This window comes from Schistocerca serialis, chromosome 5 (assembly GCF_023864345.2).
Source record: "Schistocerca serialis cubense isolate TAMUIC-IGC-003099 chromosome 5, iqSchSeri2.2, whole genome shotgun sequence".
NCBI classification, from domain to species: Eukaryota; Metazoa; Arthropoda; class Insecta; order Orthoptera; family Acrididae; genus Schistocerca; species Schistocerca serialis.
In genome coordinates, this window is record NC_064642.1 from 788,636,578 (window position 1) to 788,655,468 (window position 18,891).

General features: G+C 43.4%; 1 protein-coding gene across 1 annotated transcript in view; it reads right to left on the reverse strand.

The window, feature by feature from the left end:
- Positions 1–689: 689 nt before the first annotated feature.
- LOC126481123 (discoidin domain-containing receptor tyrosine kinase B-like) overlaps positions 690–18,891 on the reverse strand; it is a 255,085-nt gene continuing 236,883 nt past the window's right edge. Inside the window, exons 15-16 of the mRNA XM_050104660.1 lie at positions 17,873–18,014; positions 690–6,847 (exon numbers count right to left, since the gene is read on the reverse strand). Of these exons, the coding sequence (XP_049960617.1) occupies positions 6,524–6,847; positions 17,873–18,014 (466 nt within the window). The 3' untranslated portion in view covers positions 690–6,523. The remainder of the gene's footprint in view (positions 6,848–17,872; positions 18,015–18,891) is intronic.

Here is an 18,891-nt window from a genome sequence, read left to right on the forward strand (position 1 = left end):
TAATTTACAAGTCACAAACCTTGCAGTGACGAATTAATCTCTTGAATGTCGGATCCAGTGAATTTGAAGACTAACTAGGAACGGAGCTACAAAGATCTGATGGCAGAAATGACTGAGCTGCAGACGATTACTAACATCGGTGTTGGCTGACCACTGAACGTGGCTAAGAATTGCAGACTGGCACAACTGCACTTCTCTCCTGCTGCACATGAAGTGGCCTAGCGGCGCTTCACGGCGAGCATACGTACTGCGACTGGCTGTGTACTCTTTGGCTAGCACAGCCGTTCTTCCGTTCCATTTATCGCGAGAATCGCATCCGGCGGATCGATCTCTAAGGCGGCGGTGTGGTCGTCTGGCTGACGACATCACAGTATGGAGCAGTACACCGAGCACCGATGGTGTAGGCTAAATGGGCCGGTAAAATACGGTGGGTGTGCTTTATCATCGGTCGTTCATGTCGGCGAGCAACGAGCAGCTCGGTGACAGGATAAAAATTTGACGCCCACTTATAGGAACTTTAAAAATGTTAAGAAATATTCTGAGTGAATTCAGAAACTTAAGAAATATACACACTCTGATTGGCGTAACCTTGATGTCCACTGATTATGAGCTAATTGAAAAGGATTCTGTTTAAAAGGTGTACTATTACTTAGATGAAAGACAACAGTTTTTTCTTGTAGAAAGCGATATTTAACTCATTTATGACTTTATTTTTCTATTGTTTGTGAACAGTGTAATAACAAAACAGTTTATCTTTTTATGACAGCGTATGTATTCACTCAACATAATTTGTGCTTATATTTTAATCAGACAAGAAATAAGTTTATTTAGTGTTGTACGATAAACCGTTACCTGCATGCAATGTCTCAACACTTTCTGACAGTCTCTTGGTTACTAGGAAGTCTTTGAGAGATTTTGCGTCCTTTGAGGTAGAAACCAAAAGTTAAACATGTGGCATACAATGTTACCAATTCAACAAGCTGTTGAGTGCCACATTATTAATATGGTACAGGTTTCCACAGTTCTTAAAGGTAACGCAACATTAGATACAACACGTAATATAATTGAAATATCGTGAAAAGTCTCACTTTTCACTATGATACAGCTGCAAAAGTAACATTTCGTATTTCCATGTAATTAGTATTATTCACTCTAAAACCTTTAACATCGTTGTTTATCTATATAATAGATACGTATTTTATGAGTTCCATTTTTCAGGCTCGCTATTAAAAATACTATTCACTGTGCATATATGAAGAAATTGCTACAAATTTATAATGATTCTCCACTACCAACATTGCACCACACAATGATTTGCTACGCAACAGCACCTCAGCTTTACTGTTTGCTGACGATCCTCACGGAAATGAAAAACAAAGATGAGCTTTATAAACATATTCAACCTTTGTTTCCTGTGAAATTTTGAAAAGAAAATTCCGAAAATATTAGTACTTTCTCACTATCCTCCTTGTAAGTTTATTACTGCCACCCATGATTGAGGAAACACTTGAAACCAGTCGTCGCATTAGACTTGAATACACGCTAATGGAGAGTTGTCAGAACATAAAGAAGTGCGTTTAAGAGATAGGAAGAGGCCTGTCACTGTAAAGTTACTTCAAGTCAGTGACGTTGACGGCACGCAACGATGCGGTACGTACGTAAATTTAAAAACTGTCTCAAGCAGAAAATGCTCATATCAAGTAACTGGTTTACCCGTTAAAATGTTATTGAAATGAACGCAACATTTCAGTAACTAAAAAGAACAAATTCCGTTTTGATCCAATACAGTGTGGTCTTAAATGAAAAAAACATAAGCAGCAGTATGGGTCGAAACGAGGAATGGGAAACTGAGGAGTGATCCAAGACTCCATCCAACAGAATAGGGGAGGTGTCTGTTGGGCGACTACACGTATAAACAAAATGCGCAGAAACGGATGGGGTGGGGGCCGTAGCTACAAAGTAGTGCATGCATATCTTGTCATTGCAGCTACTGTTTGTTTGCAAATAATGTCAACATTTTTTATGGTAGGAATCATACTTCGGCAACACATGAATATGGAAAACATAAAATAGTGACATGAGGTAACAAGAAAATATGAGGTTAATACTATTTAAAGGAAACGGTAATTTTTCCAACTTTAGCAATGTTTGTATCTGTTACTGTAGAAAATATAGTGATCCACGTGAAAGGGACCAGGAGAAAATAATTCATGAAAGAATACTTGACAGTAGACTATGCTTTAACAAAGAATGACAATCGTTTCTGAGGCCACAGGAGAGCCAGTTTGCAATACTGGTACCATGGTTTAATGGTTCCATCTTGGGAAAGTGTTAATTTCTCATGCTTTTGTAAGTAATAGTGACGGCAGTAGTAGTGACAGATGTTACAAATATTATTCTTCATATTTACACTCGTCTCTACTAGATATTTACAATATATTACAAAATAAACTTCTTCATACAACCAGTACAATTTTCTACAATGCATTATCAATAAATACTTCATTACAACCCTACATTTACCGTGAAAGTTTAAACATTTATCAGCTCATATTGCCACTGATTACATCGCTCTGAGGACTATATCTGTATAACGTGTAGTTTTATGTTTAGTTATTGCGTCTGAAAATTACAAGTAACGACAGGTTTGTCGTTTCATAACTAGAATACTCTTTGGCCTAATAATTCAAACAAGCAATATTTACAGAAAGACGTCAGTAACAAAATACAAAAGCCACTGAAACGAAAAACCAGACATCTGCACGGCAAAAATAAATTAAGTTGAAAACTTGAAAGCCCTCCGAAAACGGTAGATGGGTTTCGTAGTAGGCCATACCCGAAGTTAACAAAAATTGTGTTGTACAGTGCACCCATTAGGTTCAAAGTTGCAACAAAATTTTAGTGAAGCAAGCAAACCTACAAAATATTAGAACGGAATGGAGCATTCACTCAATGCTGTCTGAGGCGATATTTGCACTTATTAGATATAACGGTTAAGTTGTCCAGCACCTGTCGAAAGGCGTATAACTTGCCAATGTTACTAAACTAGGGCAGCTGTCGCTTTGTTACAGGGTTTCCTTTTTCCGTGATATTTCGGTTGCGTGAGAGCCTTCTCCTACGGATCCATCTTTTATCATGATTCGAAAAAGGTTGTTGCAGGAACTAGTAAGCAGAATTGTTGTTTTCTCTCGGAGCGAGTAATCAATATGTGTCAAAAATCGTCTGAAAACTACTTCTGTTCTCCTTTATTGTCCTACCCACCATACATCAGCATCCTTACGTTCTGTAACATGTTTGATTTGCCTACTTGTTCTCTAACATTCCCCAGGCTATCCAAACACCTATCACGCCCCACCAGTTCTGTCTCTCCCACCCCTTCTATAACACTTTGTTCCTCCTGCAATGGTTCATCATGTCCCCTATCCATTTCCGAGTCTGTGTATTTGTCAGTCTCCAGCTCTACCTGTACGTCTCTCTCAGCTTTCATTCGCCTATTTATTCTGTTCCTCTCATTTCCTTTCATCTTCTTGTACCTTTACACCGTAATCTGTAGGAAATGTTAAGGCAAATAAAGACATGTCCTCGTCTGCAGCCTCTCGATTGAGGTCTGTGTGATCATTTGTATTATTTTAAGACGACATCTAGATGAAACTATAGAATAGTCTTCCACACGATGACTTATTCCTAATGAGCACAAATCACTGTGTCACAATCGACATAAAAGTTTCTGAGTATGGTACCGCGTCATAATGTATAAAACTACTGCTGCTGGAGAAAAACCAACGTTTCGGCCACGGTTGCAGCGGCCTTCTTCTGGGTCTAATGTCACAATCATTTTAAGAAAATGATTTTCCCCATCAGTCTTATACAAAATTATCTTGTATGACACTCCAGTGGATCTTAGTGGAAGCAACAAAAATACTAATCTTTGATGTCACTAGGCATAGTACAATGATAATTATGAATTGAGTACCTTAATATTCCTGTTACAAGGAAACTGGAAGGTTTTATTCCCAGAAAGCGTCACGCTTGGATGAAGACATTCTTTTCTATCTTCTTTATGCGTGATGTGAATCATGTATCAGATTTACGTGATAAATAAGAGATAACGTCTAAGGACATCCAGATTAATCATAGGTAGAGGAAAATGATGTGGCGCACATCGCAATACTATGTTTTTCCCCAAATTTCTAGAGAAGAGACGTAATTTTAAAGTGAGTAGTTATTATTGTTCGAGAAAATATTCCCATAAAACGAGAAAAGATTCTTGATATTGTTCCACGGATTCTGGTTTTCATTTGAATGACCTTTGTATTTACATACTTACTGACGCAATTGACGAAATAAACTGCCTTTTCCTAACATTCACAAATTATCAATTTCATAACCATTTGTGAATTATTTACCACGTATTCACTATTTAGGCCAGTCTGAAACTGTTATATTTCCTATTCACAAATAATTTACAAATCAAAAGCACTTATCATAAATATATTCAAATACGAATTCACTCTTCAAGCTACGAAGAAGACTTATTGCTAAAACCTAAAGAACAAAATAATATTTTCACTTCTGTGTAATAAAGAAAGCGTCCGAATGCAAAGTGTTAAGTAGAAAGCAGCAATACAGCTCAAATATTAACGACTGGGAATATATTAGAGAGTTAAATGATGATAATGGCACTCGTTTGCCTTGAATGAAAATAGAATCGAAGGTAATCTCGAATGAAACGAAATCAACGAAGGTAATCTTGAACGTAACGAAATCAACGAATCCTGGGAGAATAATCTTCTAGCGATGCGTGTCTTCCAGGACAGATCAGTGAAGGAAAAGAGTAACGATTTCAGAGATGGTTGCCAGCAGGTACTCGATATAAATACGGAGGATGGAAAGGAATACTAACAAATTGAAGTTTCTCTACAGAACAGGAAATTCTACTGCCGAGGTACATGTTTAAACAGGAGCATTTCAAAGGTTAACCTGAAAGAGAACAGTATTTGTTTTCAGAGCGTGTTGAAGTACAGAAGCGGCATATCGTATCGATAACTGATAACATTGGTCCTCTAACAACACTAAAAACAACAAGAAGAGAATACTGCTCTTTAAAAGGCGACATTCTCATACATGAGTTTCCTAAGAGAAGTGCAATCTGATAACTAGTATTATTTTATCACAGATAATTGTTAATGTCATCACTGATTGTTTAAATTCTTGAAACCTAAAGCGTTATAATTTAATTTTCATATTCACGAGTCAAAGTAAGATCAATACATAATTTAACAAAATACTCACAGACTGGTTTACTTAAGTTAATGACGAAAAGTAGAATTTAATGTATGCTTGGTTAGGACAGGAAAAGTAGGTACAAATGCAAAATTCAGAGTTAATTTCGAGATGAAATGAACGGAATACAGGTCAGAAAGAAGACTGAAGTTTCTGAATAGTCTACTGTAAGCGACAAGAAGGCTCATTTGCATCTCTTGTGCTAAAGTGGTGAATGGATTACCGTAAAGTATACTGGTTTTAAGTTTGGTTTCCACACAAACTCCTCCAGATGAAGGAGTGAATGCAAACATTACAGCTCTTTCTACAACCAGTCTCTTCGGATTTCGGCGTTCCAAGATCATACAGTCTTGTCTTAGCAAACAAGTTATAAAAGCAATTGCCGTTACGGGAAATAAAAACATCGGAGAAGTTACCGATAAGCATCGAATGGTTATGTATAAAAGTCCTCTTCTTTCAAGTACTGCTGCTACTTTTTCTCAATGCATTTACGCTGCTACTTATTATCTGGTGATAATTACGAGAGGAGTCAGATTACAGTGGTCGTGAGATAATTTTTCGCCCGTTTTCACGGCCTGAAACAAGTGTTACATTTTGAATATATCTTAACATCACTATGTGGTGACCGAGTAGAAGGGATTACTCTTCGTCACTAGTAAAAAAAGATATGTGCATGTAGTGAGTGAGCTACTACCGAAAAGTTACGAGGATTACCTTCAGCGCAAGTAATTCCCATAATTCGAGGGATTCCAAATCTCTTTGTGAGTCCATTAGTATTAAAGTTTTCGTCCATACTTCTTCACAATGGAGAGGTGTAAGTGTTGGCGTCACCGTCAAATGTTCCCTATAACAGTTACCAGTACAAATGATTGTGTCAGGGATTCTTTGATAAAAATTTCTCTTCGGTAGAACGCGAAAGTAACACCGAAAAACTGATGAAAAGTTGCCAGATAACAAGTGACTAGAAATTTAAAGAATCACCACATATAGACAGTGAGAACATGTGATACACTGTAAAGTGGGTCTGGAGTAATTATTCAGCTCCGTACATCGATTCAAAACAAGAAAATAATCGATGGCTCAGGTCTGTCCACAGTGGGAAGCAGGAGTTCCTCAAACTTTTAGGCAGCATCTCGTATCACAGCGAGTCCAGATCTCCAGAAGAAGTACCCGAATGTAGGTCGTACAAAATGACAGCTGCGCACGAGCGTCCACAGCACTAGCAGGCGAGGCGAGGCGATCAGGAGGCGGCGCGGGGCACGTAGCCGAGCGTCTTGCGCTGCAGGAAGAGGTGGATCTCGCGGAAGGAGGGCCGGTGGGCGGCGTGCCGGCGGCGGCACTCGTCCAGCAGGTCCAGCACGTCGCTGGAGCAGCGCGGGGGCGGCGCCAGCGGCAGCGGCAGCGCGCACCCGTCCACGTCGCTGTCGTCGTCCCCGAGGCGCGCCAGCTCGGCCAGCACCTGCGCGTCCGACAGCGGCTCCAGCGGCCGCCGGCGCGCCAGCGTCAGCACCTCCCACAGCGTCACGCCGAACGACCACACGTCGCTCTTGGTCGTGTACTGGCCCTGCGTGACAACACAACGAGCGCCGGTAAGCAGTCCGTATCGCTACGTGCAGAGCGCACGCATCGAAGTAGCGTTCTTAGAATGCGGAATATTCACTAGAGGTGCGCCACAGGGATCGATATCCGGTCTCCTCCTGTTCCTGTCATATACAGTACTGGCCATTAAAATTGCAACACCAAGAAGAAATGCAGATGATAAACGGGTATTCATTGGACAAATATACTAGAACATGTGAGTACATTTTCACACAATTTGGGTGCATAGATCCTGATAAATGAGTACCCAGAACAATAATAACGTCCTTGATACGCCTGGGCAATGAGTCAAACAGAGCTTGGATGGCGTGTACATGCACAGCTGCCCATGCAGCTTCAACACGATACCACAGTTCATTAACAGTAGCGTATTGTGACGAGCCAGTGGCTCGGCCACCACTGACCAGACGTTTTCAATTGGTGAGAGATCTGGAGAATGTGCTTGCCAGGGCAGCAGTCGAACATTTTCTGTATCCAGAAAGGCCCGTACAGGACGTGCAACATGCGGTTGTGCATTATCCTGCTGAAATGTAGGGTTTTGCAGGGATCGAATGAAGGGTAGAGCCACGGGTCGTAACACATCTGAAATGTAACGTCCACTGTTCAAAGTGCCGTCAATGCCAACAAGAGGTGACCGAGACGTGTAACCAATGGCACCCCATACTATCACGCAGGGTGATACGCCAGTATGGCGATGACTAATACACGCTTCCAATGTGCGTTCACCGCGACGTCGCCAAACACGGATACGACCATCATGATGCTGTAAACAGAACCTCGATTCATCCGAGAAAATGACGTTTTGCCATTCGTGCACCCAGGTTCGTCGTTGAGTTCACCATCGCAGGCGCTCCTGTCTGTGATTCACCGTCAAGGGTAGCCGCAGCCATGGTCTCCGAGCTGATAGTCCATGATGCTGCAAACGTCGTCGAACTGTTCGTGCAGATGGTTGTTGTCTTGTAAACGTCCCCATCTGTTGAATCAGGGAACGATACGTGGCTGCGCGGTCCGTTATAGCCACGCGGATAAGATGCCTGTCATCTCGACTGCTAGTGATACGAGGCCGTTGGTATCCAGCGCAGCGTTCCGTATTACCCTACTGAACTCATCGATTCCATATTCTGCTAACAGTCACTGGATCTCGACCAACGCGAGCAGCACTATCGTGATACGACAAACCCCAATCGCGATAGGCTACAATCCGACCTTTATCAAAGTCGGAAACGTGATGGTACGCATTTCTCCTCCTTGCACGGGGCATCACAACAACGTTTCACCAGGGAACGCCGGTCAACTGCTCTTTGTGTATGAGAAATCGGTTGGAAACTTTCCTCATGTCAGCAGGTTGTAGGTGTCGCCACCGGCGGCAACCTTGTGTGAATGCTCTGAGAAGCTAATCATTTGCACATACCAGCATCTTCTTCCTGTCGGTTAAATATCGCGTCTGTAGCACGTCATCTTCGTGGTGTAGCTATTTTAGTGGCCAGTAGTGTACATGGTGTTTGACTGCAGGCAAAACAAGCAAGTAACCATAATAAACATAGACCCAGAAACCAATGGTTTCCTCGGTATTGCCGCATTACCTACCTGGCTGACGTGTTGGTGCTGCGTTTACCTTCATTTCCTGCAATATAAGGTATTCGACTATTTGCACGATACTCCTCATGTGAAAGCAAGAATATGTGGCACATGCATGATGGTGCACAGGTACACTTCCAGGCGTGTGTTCGGCACTACGTAGTACGAATCTTCGACAACAAGAGTACTGGTCGAGCTTCGCCAATGCCGTGGCCTGCAAGTTCTCTTACTTGAAAAGCGTTGGATTTTATTCTACTAGAATATTATTCAGCTTTGATGAATTCCAGGACTGCTGACCGTGTCGATGAGCTCCAAGTATGGATTCTTGATGGTTTGTCAGCGTATTTGGAACTGGCCTGAGGGTTTTTGAACGTGTACGGGTGTTGATGAGACGATTTGCTGAATGTTGCCTCCACAAGAATAGTGGAGATATGAAGCACTTGTTTTTGTGCGTTTGTCCTCGACTGCACATCTGCACTTTTGGTCCTCAGGGAGTCTGTTATAATTTCATGGATGTTCATGTATTCAGTTTTAATGCATCATGTCAGGTAAAACATTAGTTCTCGTATTGGTTATTTACAGTATTTGCTTGTTTCATTTCGACCCCTTCAATTGTACCTGTCTACATCTACATACATGCTTCGCAAGCAACCGAATGATGCATTAAGCGAACGGGGCGGCGGAATTCCTAGGACCGCTAGCAGTCATTTCCTTTCCTGTTCCTCGTTGAAACAGAGAGAGGGAAAAGGACTCTCTGTATGCCTCCTTAAGAGCCCTGGTCTTTGAGTTCCTTATGCGAAATACACGTTGGCGACATCAGAATACGTCTGCAGCCCGCTTTAAATGCCGATTCCCAATTTCTCTCAATAGAGGTCCGAGAAAAGAACATCGACTTCCCTCTATGGATTCTGACCTGAGTTCACAAAGGACCTCCGTTATATTCGCGTGTTGATCTAATCCACCCGTGACATATCTAGCAGACCGCCTCTGAACTGCTTCCATGTCTTCCTTTAATCCGTCCTTGCGGGGACACCTAACACTCAACCAGTCATGAATGGGTCGCACTAGTGTTCTATATGTGGTCTCCTTAGCAGATGATCGATACTTTCCTAAAATTCTCGCAATAAACCGAAGCGATTATTCATATTCAAACCATCGCTCTTACTTGCCTATTCGATTTTATACTGCTACCTCTAATAACATAAATAGTACAAACACTCTATCATAGATCCAAGAAACACAAACAGTTCTCTTTGTTGACGATGCAAGTATTACACTGAAGCCCCAAAGAAACTCGTATAGACATGTGTATTCAAATACAGAGATATGTAAACAACCAGAATACCGCTCTAATGTCGGCAATGCCCATATAAGACAACAAGTGTCTGGCGCAGTTGTTAGATCGGTTACTGCTGCTACAACGGCAGGTGATCAAGATTTAAGTGAGCCTGAACGTGGTGTTACAGTCGGCGCACGAGCGATGGGTCACAGCATCTGCGAGGTAGTGATGAAGAGGGGATTTTCTCGTGCGACCATGTCACTACTGTACCGTGAATCCGGTAAAACAGCAAATGTCCCACATCACTGCGGGCGGAAAAAGTTCCTGGAAGAACGGGACCAACGACAACTGAAGAGAATCGTTCAACGTGACAGAAGTGCAAACCTTCCGCAAATTGCTGCAGATTTCAATGATGGGCCATCAACAAGTGTCACCGTGCTAACCATTCGACGAAACATCATCGATATGGTTTGTTGGAGGCGAAGGCCCACTCGTATACCCTTCATGACTGCACGGCACAAAGCTTTACGCATCGCCTGGGCCCGTCAGCACCGACAGTGGACTGTTGATGAGTGGAAACATCTTGCCTGGTTGGACGCGCCTCGTTTCAAATTGTATCGAGCAGATGGACGTGTACAGGTGTGGAGACAGCTTCATGAATCCAAGGACCCTGCATGTCAGCAGGGGACTGTTCAAGTTGGTGGTGTCTCTGTAATGGTGTTGAGCGTGTACACTTGGAGTGGTATGGGACTCCTGATAGGTCTAGATACAACTCTGACAGGTGACACGTACGCAAGCATCCTGACTGATCACCTGCGTCTATTTATGTCCATTGTGCATTCCGATGGGCTTGGGCAATTCCAGCAGGACACGCCAGGAATGCCACAGATGGGCTCGAGAAACAGTCTTCTGAATTTAAACACTTCCGCTGACCACCACTCCCCAGACACGAACATTATTGAGTAATCTGTGGTGCCTTGCAACGTGCAGTTCATAAGAGATCTCCACCCCCTCATAGTCTTACGGATTTATGGGCAGCCCTGTAGCATTCATGGTGTCAGTTCCCTCCAGCACTACTTCAGACATTTAGTCGAGTCCACGCCACGTCGTGTTGCGGCATTTCTGCGTGTTCGCTGAGAGCCCTACACGATTTTAGGCAGGTGTACCAGTTTCTTTAGGTCTTCAGTGTATTATGGCGGCAGTAGAATCCGTCTGCAGTCCGCTTCAAATGCCGATTCCCTAAGTTCTCTTAATCGTGGTCCACGAAAAGAACATCGTCCTTCCTCCATAGATTCCGACTTGAGTTCACGAGGCATCTCCGTTATATTCGGGTGTTGATCGAACCTAGCAGTGAGAAATCTAGCTGCCTGCCTCTGAATTGCTTCGATGCCTTTCTTTAACCCAACCTTGCGGGGACACCTAAGACTCTATCAGTAGTCACGAATGGTTCGCGCTGGTGTTCTATAGGCGGTCTCCTTAAGTCGTGAGCGACACTTTCCTAAAATTCTCCCAATAAACTGACGTCAGTCATTCGCCTTCATAACACCGTCCCTAATTGCCTGTTCCATTTCATACTGCTAACTGTAATAGCAAAATACACTGTATAAACCATGTGTCCAAGAAACGCAAATAGTTCTCTTTGCTGACAACGCAGATATTATAATCTCCAGTAATGAGGAAACTTAAACACTTCTAAAAAAAAATTCTTGAGAATGTATAACCGGTCACTACAAATCCATTGTCACCAAATTAGGTAAAACACAGTATACGCAAAACATTATTGCATAAAGCCTGTGCATAACATTAGAATCAATGAATAGCTGAAACAGAATTATTATACATGTGAACTTGTCTGCATCATGCATTATATCGCTGGACAGTTTCGTCCTGTGGCCATTTCCATATGCAACTGAGTTAGTGAAACGTGTGTCGTATATAAACCGATGCAACTGCTTTTAAGTCAAAGGTGACATTTAATATAGGCGGTTACCGATCTTGATCGTTATCAGATGTGTCACGACCTTTTGATCCCTAGTTACGCTTTACCACTTGCCTAGGCAGTGAAATCCTCTTTTATGTTCTCTGCCAGAGAAATTCGTATCCACCATATTTCGTGTGGTCCGTTCCTATCAATCATCAATTCCCTGAAGATTTAATTCACATTTGATTATGGAACTCGTCTCTTGGTAATTGCAACGCCTTGCAGGTAAATTACGAGGGCATACAATTTTCGTGAGGTAAATTCAGTATCTGATTATCAGGGGTCTGTGGAAGTCCGAATTGAAACCACTGCAGGACGTTATCAACATCAGGCTTCGAGACTTTTCTAGGTAGTGACTATAGTAACCGTCAGCGCAATAAGCCACCGTAAGAGTGTCTTCTGAAACACTGATGCCATCAGCATCACTGAATGACACGTTTTTGTTTCTGAACACTTGAATCATTTTCTATCAGAGGTACATGTTTTTTCTATTCATCTTCCAGTTATTTAAAGATTGGTGTAGCGTCTGGGACCGAGCACCTTGTCAAGGGCGAAGCTGGTCGGCTGTTCGTGCGCTACTGCCGCGAGAATGTATAGAATGTGCTTCTAGGCGACCACGCCTCGTCATAGGATCAGAGAACGCAAAGTTCGGAAGCTTTCCCATGCTCCAGAGTAGGATAGGCGGCCATCCGTTGGGGATCTCAGGAGATAGTACAACGGTGGTGCAGGAAACGCAGCTAGTAGCACCGCTGAGTGCACACTGTTGAACGTGGGGCTTCGCAGCAGACGACCCCAATGTGTTCCCTGCTGACTCAACGACTTCGTCAATTACCATAACGATGGACACGGCATCATCGAGATGGGACCGTCGAGCAATAGAAACGTGTAACTGGGTAAAATGAATCCTGGTAAAATGAGTCAATGGTCGTGTTCGGATACACCGCCTGGTATTATAATGTGGGGAACATTCACCTCGGCTTCCACAGGAGCCGTGGTAGTAATCTAGGGAAATTCGAGTTCCGCAGAGTACGTGAATATTATTGCATACTAACTGCATCCGTTCATGCTTGGCGTCTTCCCTGACGGCGATGGAAGCTCCCAGCAACGTAACAGTCCGTGCCAAAAGGCCAGAATCATGCTACAGTGGTCCGTGGACCACGAAGGTGAATTTGGTCTAGTACACCAAATTAGCATGACCTAAATTGGATGCAAAACATACGGGAGCTATCGGGCGCTAGCTCCACGCAGGGGATTTGCTTTACGTGTGCGTAAACATCTGATGCCACATGCCTCATGAAACGTACCAAGGACTTCTCCAATTCCTATCACGCAGAATCGCTGTTGTACTGCGTTCCAAAGGACGACCAAAACGCTATTAAACTGGCAGTTATAATGTTTTGTCTTATCTGTGTGTATGTACATATAACGCATACTGTGGTGGAATCAGGCATGATACATATTAGGAACCCTTAGACGCCTGTGGCTGTCGATCACTTCATTTATAAAGAAATCATAGCTCCGTTTGAACAGATTTCTACGTGAGCAGTATGTGTTGTTTGTTGTGGTCATCAGTCCAGAGATTGGCTTGATGCAGCTCTCCATGCTACTCTATCCTGTGCAAGCTTCTTCATCAAATGGTTCAAATGGCTCTGAGCACTATGGGACTCAACTTCTGAGGTCATTAGTCCCCTAGAACTTAGAACTAGTTAAACCTAACTAACCTAAGGACATCACAAACGTCCATGCCCGAGGCAGGATTCGAACCTGCGACCGTAGCGGTCTTGCGGTTCCAGACTGCAGCGCCTTTAACCGCACGGCCACTTCGGCCGGCGCTTCTTCATCTCCCAGTACCTACTGCAACCTACATCCTTCTGAATATGCGTAGTGTATTCGTCTCTTTAACCCTCCACGCTGCCCTCCAATACTAAATTGGTGATTCCTTGATGCCTCAGAACATGTCCTACCAATCGATCCCTTCTTCTAGTCAAGAGCAGTATGTTTGGTGTTCCAAAACGATCTTTACAACCTTGATCATGTATATTTTAGAAAAAACTATAGACATGTGTGGCTTGCGCCATAATTTCGACGCACATTTGATGTTCGTTTTTGATTTTCTCTTTTTGCTGTTGCCTTTTTTCACACGACTATCACGTCCGACCGTCGGACACTGGTATACGATGTTCAAGGCATTCGGAAGTGTCACGAACAGGACGAGATCTGAGCTTCCGTATACAAGTGATGCAGATATGGAACGGATGAAACAGCCATTTATCCAGAGTCCAACCAAATGAAGCCCCGAAGTGTCTCGCCATTTACAGCTACAATTATACGCTGTGCACAGATTGCTGCACAAGAGACTGACGCTTCAAGCCTACAAGATGCAGCTGCGTCATTTACTTTAACCTGATGACAGGCCGAAGTGCAAGACATTTGCAGTTGAGATTCTGAGTTGCATTGGCGATGACCCGGACTGTCCGAAAACGATGATGTTCACGGACGAAGCTAGCTTTCGTCAGAGCAGCTATTGCACACGTTAATGAGGACGTGGTAGGTCGGACTGGAATATTTCTTAGGTTGTCTGCATGCTATAAATGGCGCACACAGTTAAAGTCTGTTAAACGGTACTAACACTTTAGTTGTGAGTGAACATTATGCACTAAACTGTACTTTCTACATACTCCCTTTCACAAATGTACGTGATTCACGTTGTACAGTTCATTTTGGAACACCTGCACTTTGTGAATTACAGCTTTCATTTGATATAAACGGAACAACTTTGATCTTAAAAAACACCGATTCATTATTTATATAAAGTTACTAACGGAGTACCCGGCACAGCGCAGGTATTTCTATATTCTAAACTTCTATTAGTTTATCTCCTCAACCCCCTCCCCTGTCCAATTCCTCCATGACCCCCCCCCCCCCTCTCCCATCCTAGTCTCCTTCCATCTCCTTCTAACATTATCTCTGTCAATGTCCTCCTTCACTCTTCTCTGTGATCATTTGATCCTCCCTCCTGTCTGTCCATCCTTCCCTCCCTTCTTTGTCCATCTACCCTCTTCTCTCTCTACGTTACCATTCCACCCCAATAGGTGGCTGGAGATTCTTATGCCCACATTATTTCTTCCCAGATCGTAAATAACGTTTGAAACAAATGTGGTTAAAACCGTTCATGGCATTTAATATGAGTATTTAACGCATAGCTTTGCACCTGTACGCACATGTCACATATATCTGCTATATATTTAAAATATTTCACACGAATTTCCGCACGCATGTCACCTAACGCCGATTTAGAGTAGGGTTTTGCAACATATACTGTATTCGAACATTATGAAGTACCTCGAAGAAAACGGTTTATTAACACATAGTCAGCACGGTTTGAGAAAGTATCGTTCTTGTGAAACACAACTAGCTCTTTATACTCATGAAGTAAAATGTGCTATCGACAGGGGATGTCAAATCGATTTCGACACCGTTCCTCACAAGCGTCTTCTAACCAAACTGCGTGCCTACGGAGTATCGCCTCAGTTGTGCGACTGGATTTGTGATTTCCTGTCAGAAAGGTCACAGTTCGTAGTAATACATGGAAAGTTCAAATGGTTCAAAGGGATCTGAGCACTATGGGACTTAACATCTTAGGTTATCAGTCCCCTAGAACTTAGAACTACTTAAACCTAACTAGCCTAAGGACATCACACACATCCATGCCCGAGGCAGGATTCGAACCTGCGACCGTAGCAGTCCCGCGGTTCCGGACTGCAGCGCCTAGAACCGCACGGCCACCACGGCCGGCCATGGAAAGTCATCGAGTAAAACAGAAATAATATCCCGCGTTTCCCAAGGAGGTGTTATAGGCCCTCTATTGTTCTTGATCTATATTAACGACATAGGAGACAATCTGAGTAAGCGTCTTAGATTGTTTGCAGATGATGCTGTCATTTACCGTCTTGTAAAGTCATCAGATGATCAAAACGACTTGCAAAATAATTTAGATAAGATATCTGTATGGTGCGAAAAGTGTCAATTGGCCCTGATTAAGGAAAAGTCTGAGGTTATTCACATGAGTACTAAAAGAAATCAGCTAAATATCGATTACGCGATAAGTCACACAAATCTGAAGGCTGTAAATTCAACCAAATATTTAGGGATTACAATTGCAAATAACCTAAATTGGAACGATCACATAGATAATATTGTGGGTAGAGCAAAGCAAAGACTACGATTCATTGGCAGAACACTTAGAAGGTGCAACAGGTCTACTAAAGAGACTGCTTACACCACGCTTGTCCGCCCTGTTCTGGAGTACTGCTGTGCGATGTGGGATCAGCATCAGGTGGGACTGACGGATGACATCGAAAAAGTACAAAGAAGGGCAGTTCGTTTTGTATTATAGCGAAATAGGGGAGATAGTGTCACAGACATGATACGTGAATTGGAGTTGCAATCATTAAAACAAAGACGTTTCTCGTTGAGACGGGATCTTCTCATGAAATTTCAATCACCAGTTTTCTCCTCCGATTGCGAAAACATTCTGTTGGCACCGACATACATAGGGAGAAATGATCATCACGATAAAATAAGAAAAAATCTGGGCTCGCACAGAAAGGTTCAAGTGCTCGTTTTTCCCGCGTGCCGTTCGAGAATGGAACAGTAGAGAGACAACTTGAAGGTGGTTCACTGAACCCTCTGCCAGGCACTTTATTGTGAATAGCAGAGTAATCACGCAGATGTAGATGTGTATCTCTAGCCAATTTCGCGTTGCACTTTCGGTCTCACGTAGCTCTATGACGGCGTTCCTCCTGAGGTTGACGTCGTTTCTGCTGAGCTACGTGGCGTACTAGAATGATATAATTTTGCAGGGACATCCAGCGGTATATGTGCGTCCTGTCTGCGAAATGTGATGGACAAAGAAGTAGTAAATTAAAATATCATGTAAGATGCAGCTGTTTTTTAGCCATTTCAGTGCTCATGACGGCACATCTTCTGATCTCTGTCTCCTACAATGATATAATTTTTCTGGTACAGTTAGTGATCTATATGAATAGTGTCTGCAAAATGTTTCACGAATACAGTGAGCAGTAAAGAAGAAATTAAAATGTCATGATGCATGCAGCAGTTTTACTGCATGAAGAGCGAAAATAGAGTAAGCGGTAAACTTTTTCCTTCCATGTGGGCTGTCAGCGAGAGAAAGTTTCGTAAAGATTTGAAATTATATGTAAAACTTGTTGCAAGTCACTAAGTACTCTTATTCTCAAATACTGGATGAATAAAGTAAGGGTATTCGCGTGTCGTGAGCCACGCTGCATTCCACCTTTGATAGGTAGATAGTGCTTATACATACAGAGATTCTTTCGAGACACTGATATGTGTGTCACGTTTCGTTGAAATTGATCCCGTGGTTTAGGAGAAGATGTGGAATATACATACGTATGTATAAACGTACATTAGTTTTTTATAATATGTATGGATTTATAATAGTATTTTCATTAATTTTGTAATATTTACGTAAAAACAAGTGCAAAGTTTTTTACATACTTTCGTAAGCAGCTGCACAAATGTGTAGACTCTTTATTTACAACTACAGTATCTCTATTGTTCTACCACGCACATGGTCGGTAGAGCTGTTACTCTAGTGAGTCTTGTGTAATCGGTTGTAAGAAAGAGATACGTTTCTGCATCACAGCGAGTTATAATTCTGTGAAAGGACGGAGTTGTAAATCTTGTCAAAGTGCGGAGGTGGCTTATTACTATGGAAAATAGAGAAGACAAAAACACATAGGGACTATTATTATTTACTAGCAGGACCTTCCTCTATAATCCAAATTGAACTGCGTAGGTAATTCCTTCGAACTGACACAACCTGCGCCAACAGTTACACTTAGAAGAAGACAACGAAGCCAACATACACAGCAATTAAGTACATATTTTATAATTTAGCAGTGTGGGAAAGAATACATTCAGTTTTACCGAAAATGACAAAACTCTGCAAAGCTGATACGCCCTTGGAGATACAATTCCTATTTAAAGAGAGTATTACAGTACCTACAAGATGATTTCCAGGTACTGAGTGCGGCCTATCGAACTGGCGCAACTGGGCGACCCGCAGTTAACAGTGACAACGTAAAGCGATCAACTTCGTAAGGACTCACCTGGAGCACCGACTCCCACGCCATCCACCGCACCGGCAGCCCCGTCACGCCGTCCACCTTGCAGTAGTCGGCCTCGTAGAGTTCGTTGTGTGTTCCGAAGTCGCACACCTTCACCTGGTAGCCCTCGCCGACCAAGCAGTTCCTGCACATCCAGTCAACACGACAATGGCAAACCATACAATTGTGTAACAGTCATCATTACGTTTGCTTTAGAGTAAAAAACACGACTTGAGTTGGAGAATTATATCCAGTACAGGTTTGGTCGAAAATGTTCGCCGATAACGCTCGAAATGCTTGCATCAAGGCGCAACTATCATGTACCACCATATACGGGGTGACAATTATTGAACTACACTCCTGGAAATGGAAAAAAGAACACATTGACACCGGTGTGTCAGACCCACCATACTTGCTCCGGACACTGCGAGAGGGCTGCACAACCAATGATCACACGCACGGCACAGCGGACACACCAGGAACCGCGGTGTTGGCCGTCGAATGGCGCTAGTTGCGCAGCATTTGTGCACCGCCGCCGTCAGTGTCAGCCAGTTTGCCGTGGCATACGGAGCTCCGTCGCAGTCTTTAACACTGGTAGCATGCCGCAACAGCGTGGACGTGAACCGTATGTGCAGTTGACGGACTTTGAGCGAGGGCGTATAGTGGGCATGCGGGAGGCCGGGTGAACGTACCGCCGAATTGCTCAACACGTGGGGCGTGAGGTCTCCACAGTACATCGATGTTGTCGCCAGTGGTCGGCGGAAGGTGCACGTGCCCGTCGACCTGGGACCGGACCGCAGCGACGCACGGATGCATGCCAAGACCGTAGGATCCTACGCAGTGCCGTAGGGGACCGCACCCCCACTTCCCAGCAAATTAGGGACACTGTTGCTCCTGGGGTTTCGGCGAGGACCATTCGCAACCGTCTCCATGAAGCTGGGCTACGGTCCCGCACACGCCCCAACATCGTGCAGCCCGCCTCCAGTGGTGTCGCGACAGGCGTGAATGGAGGGACGAATGAA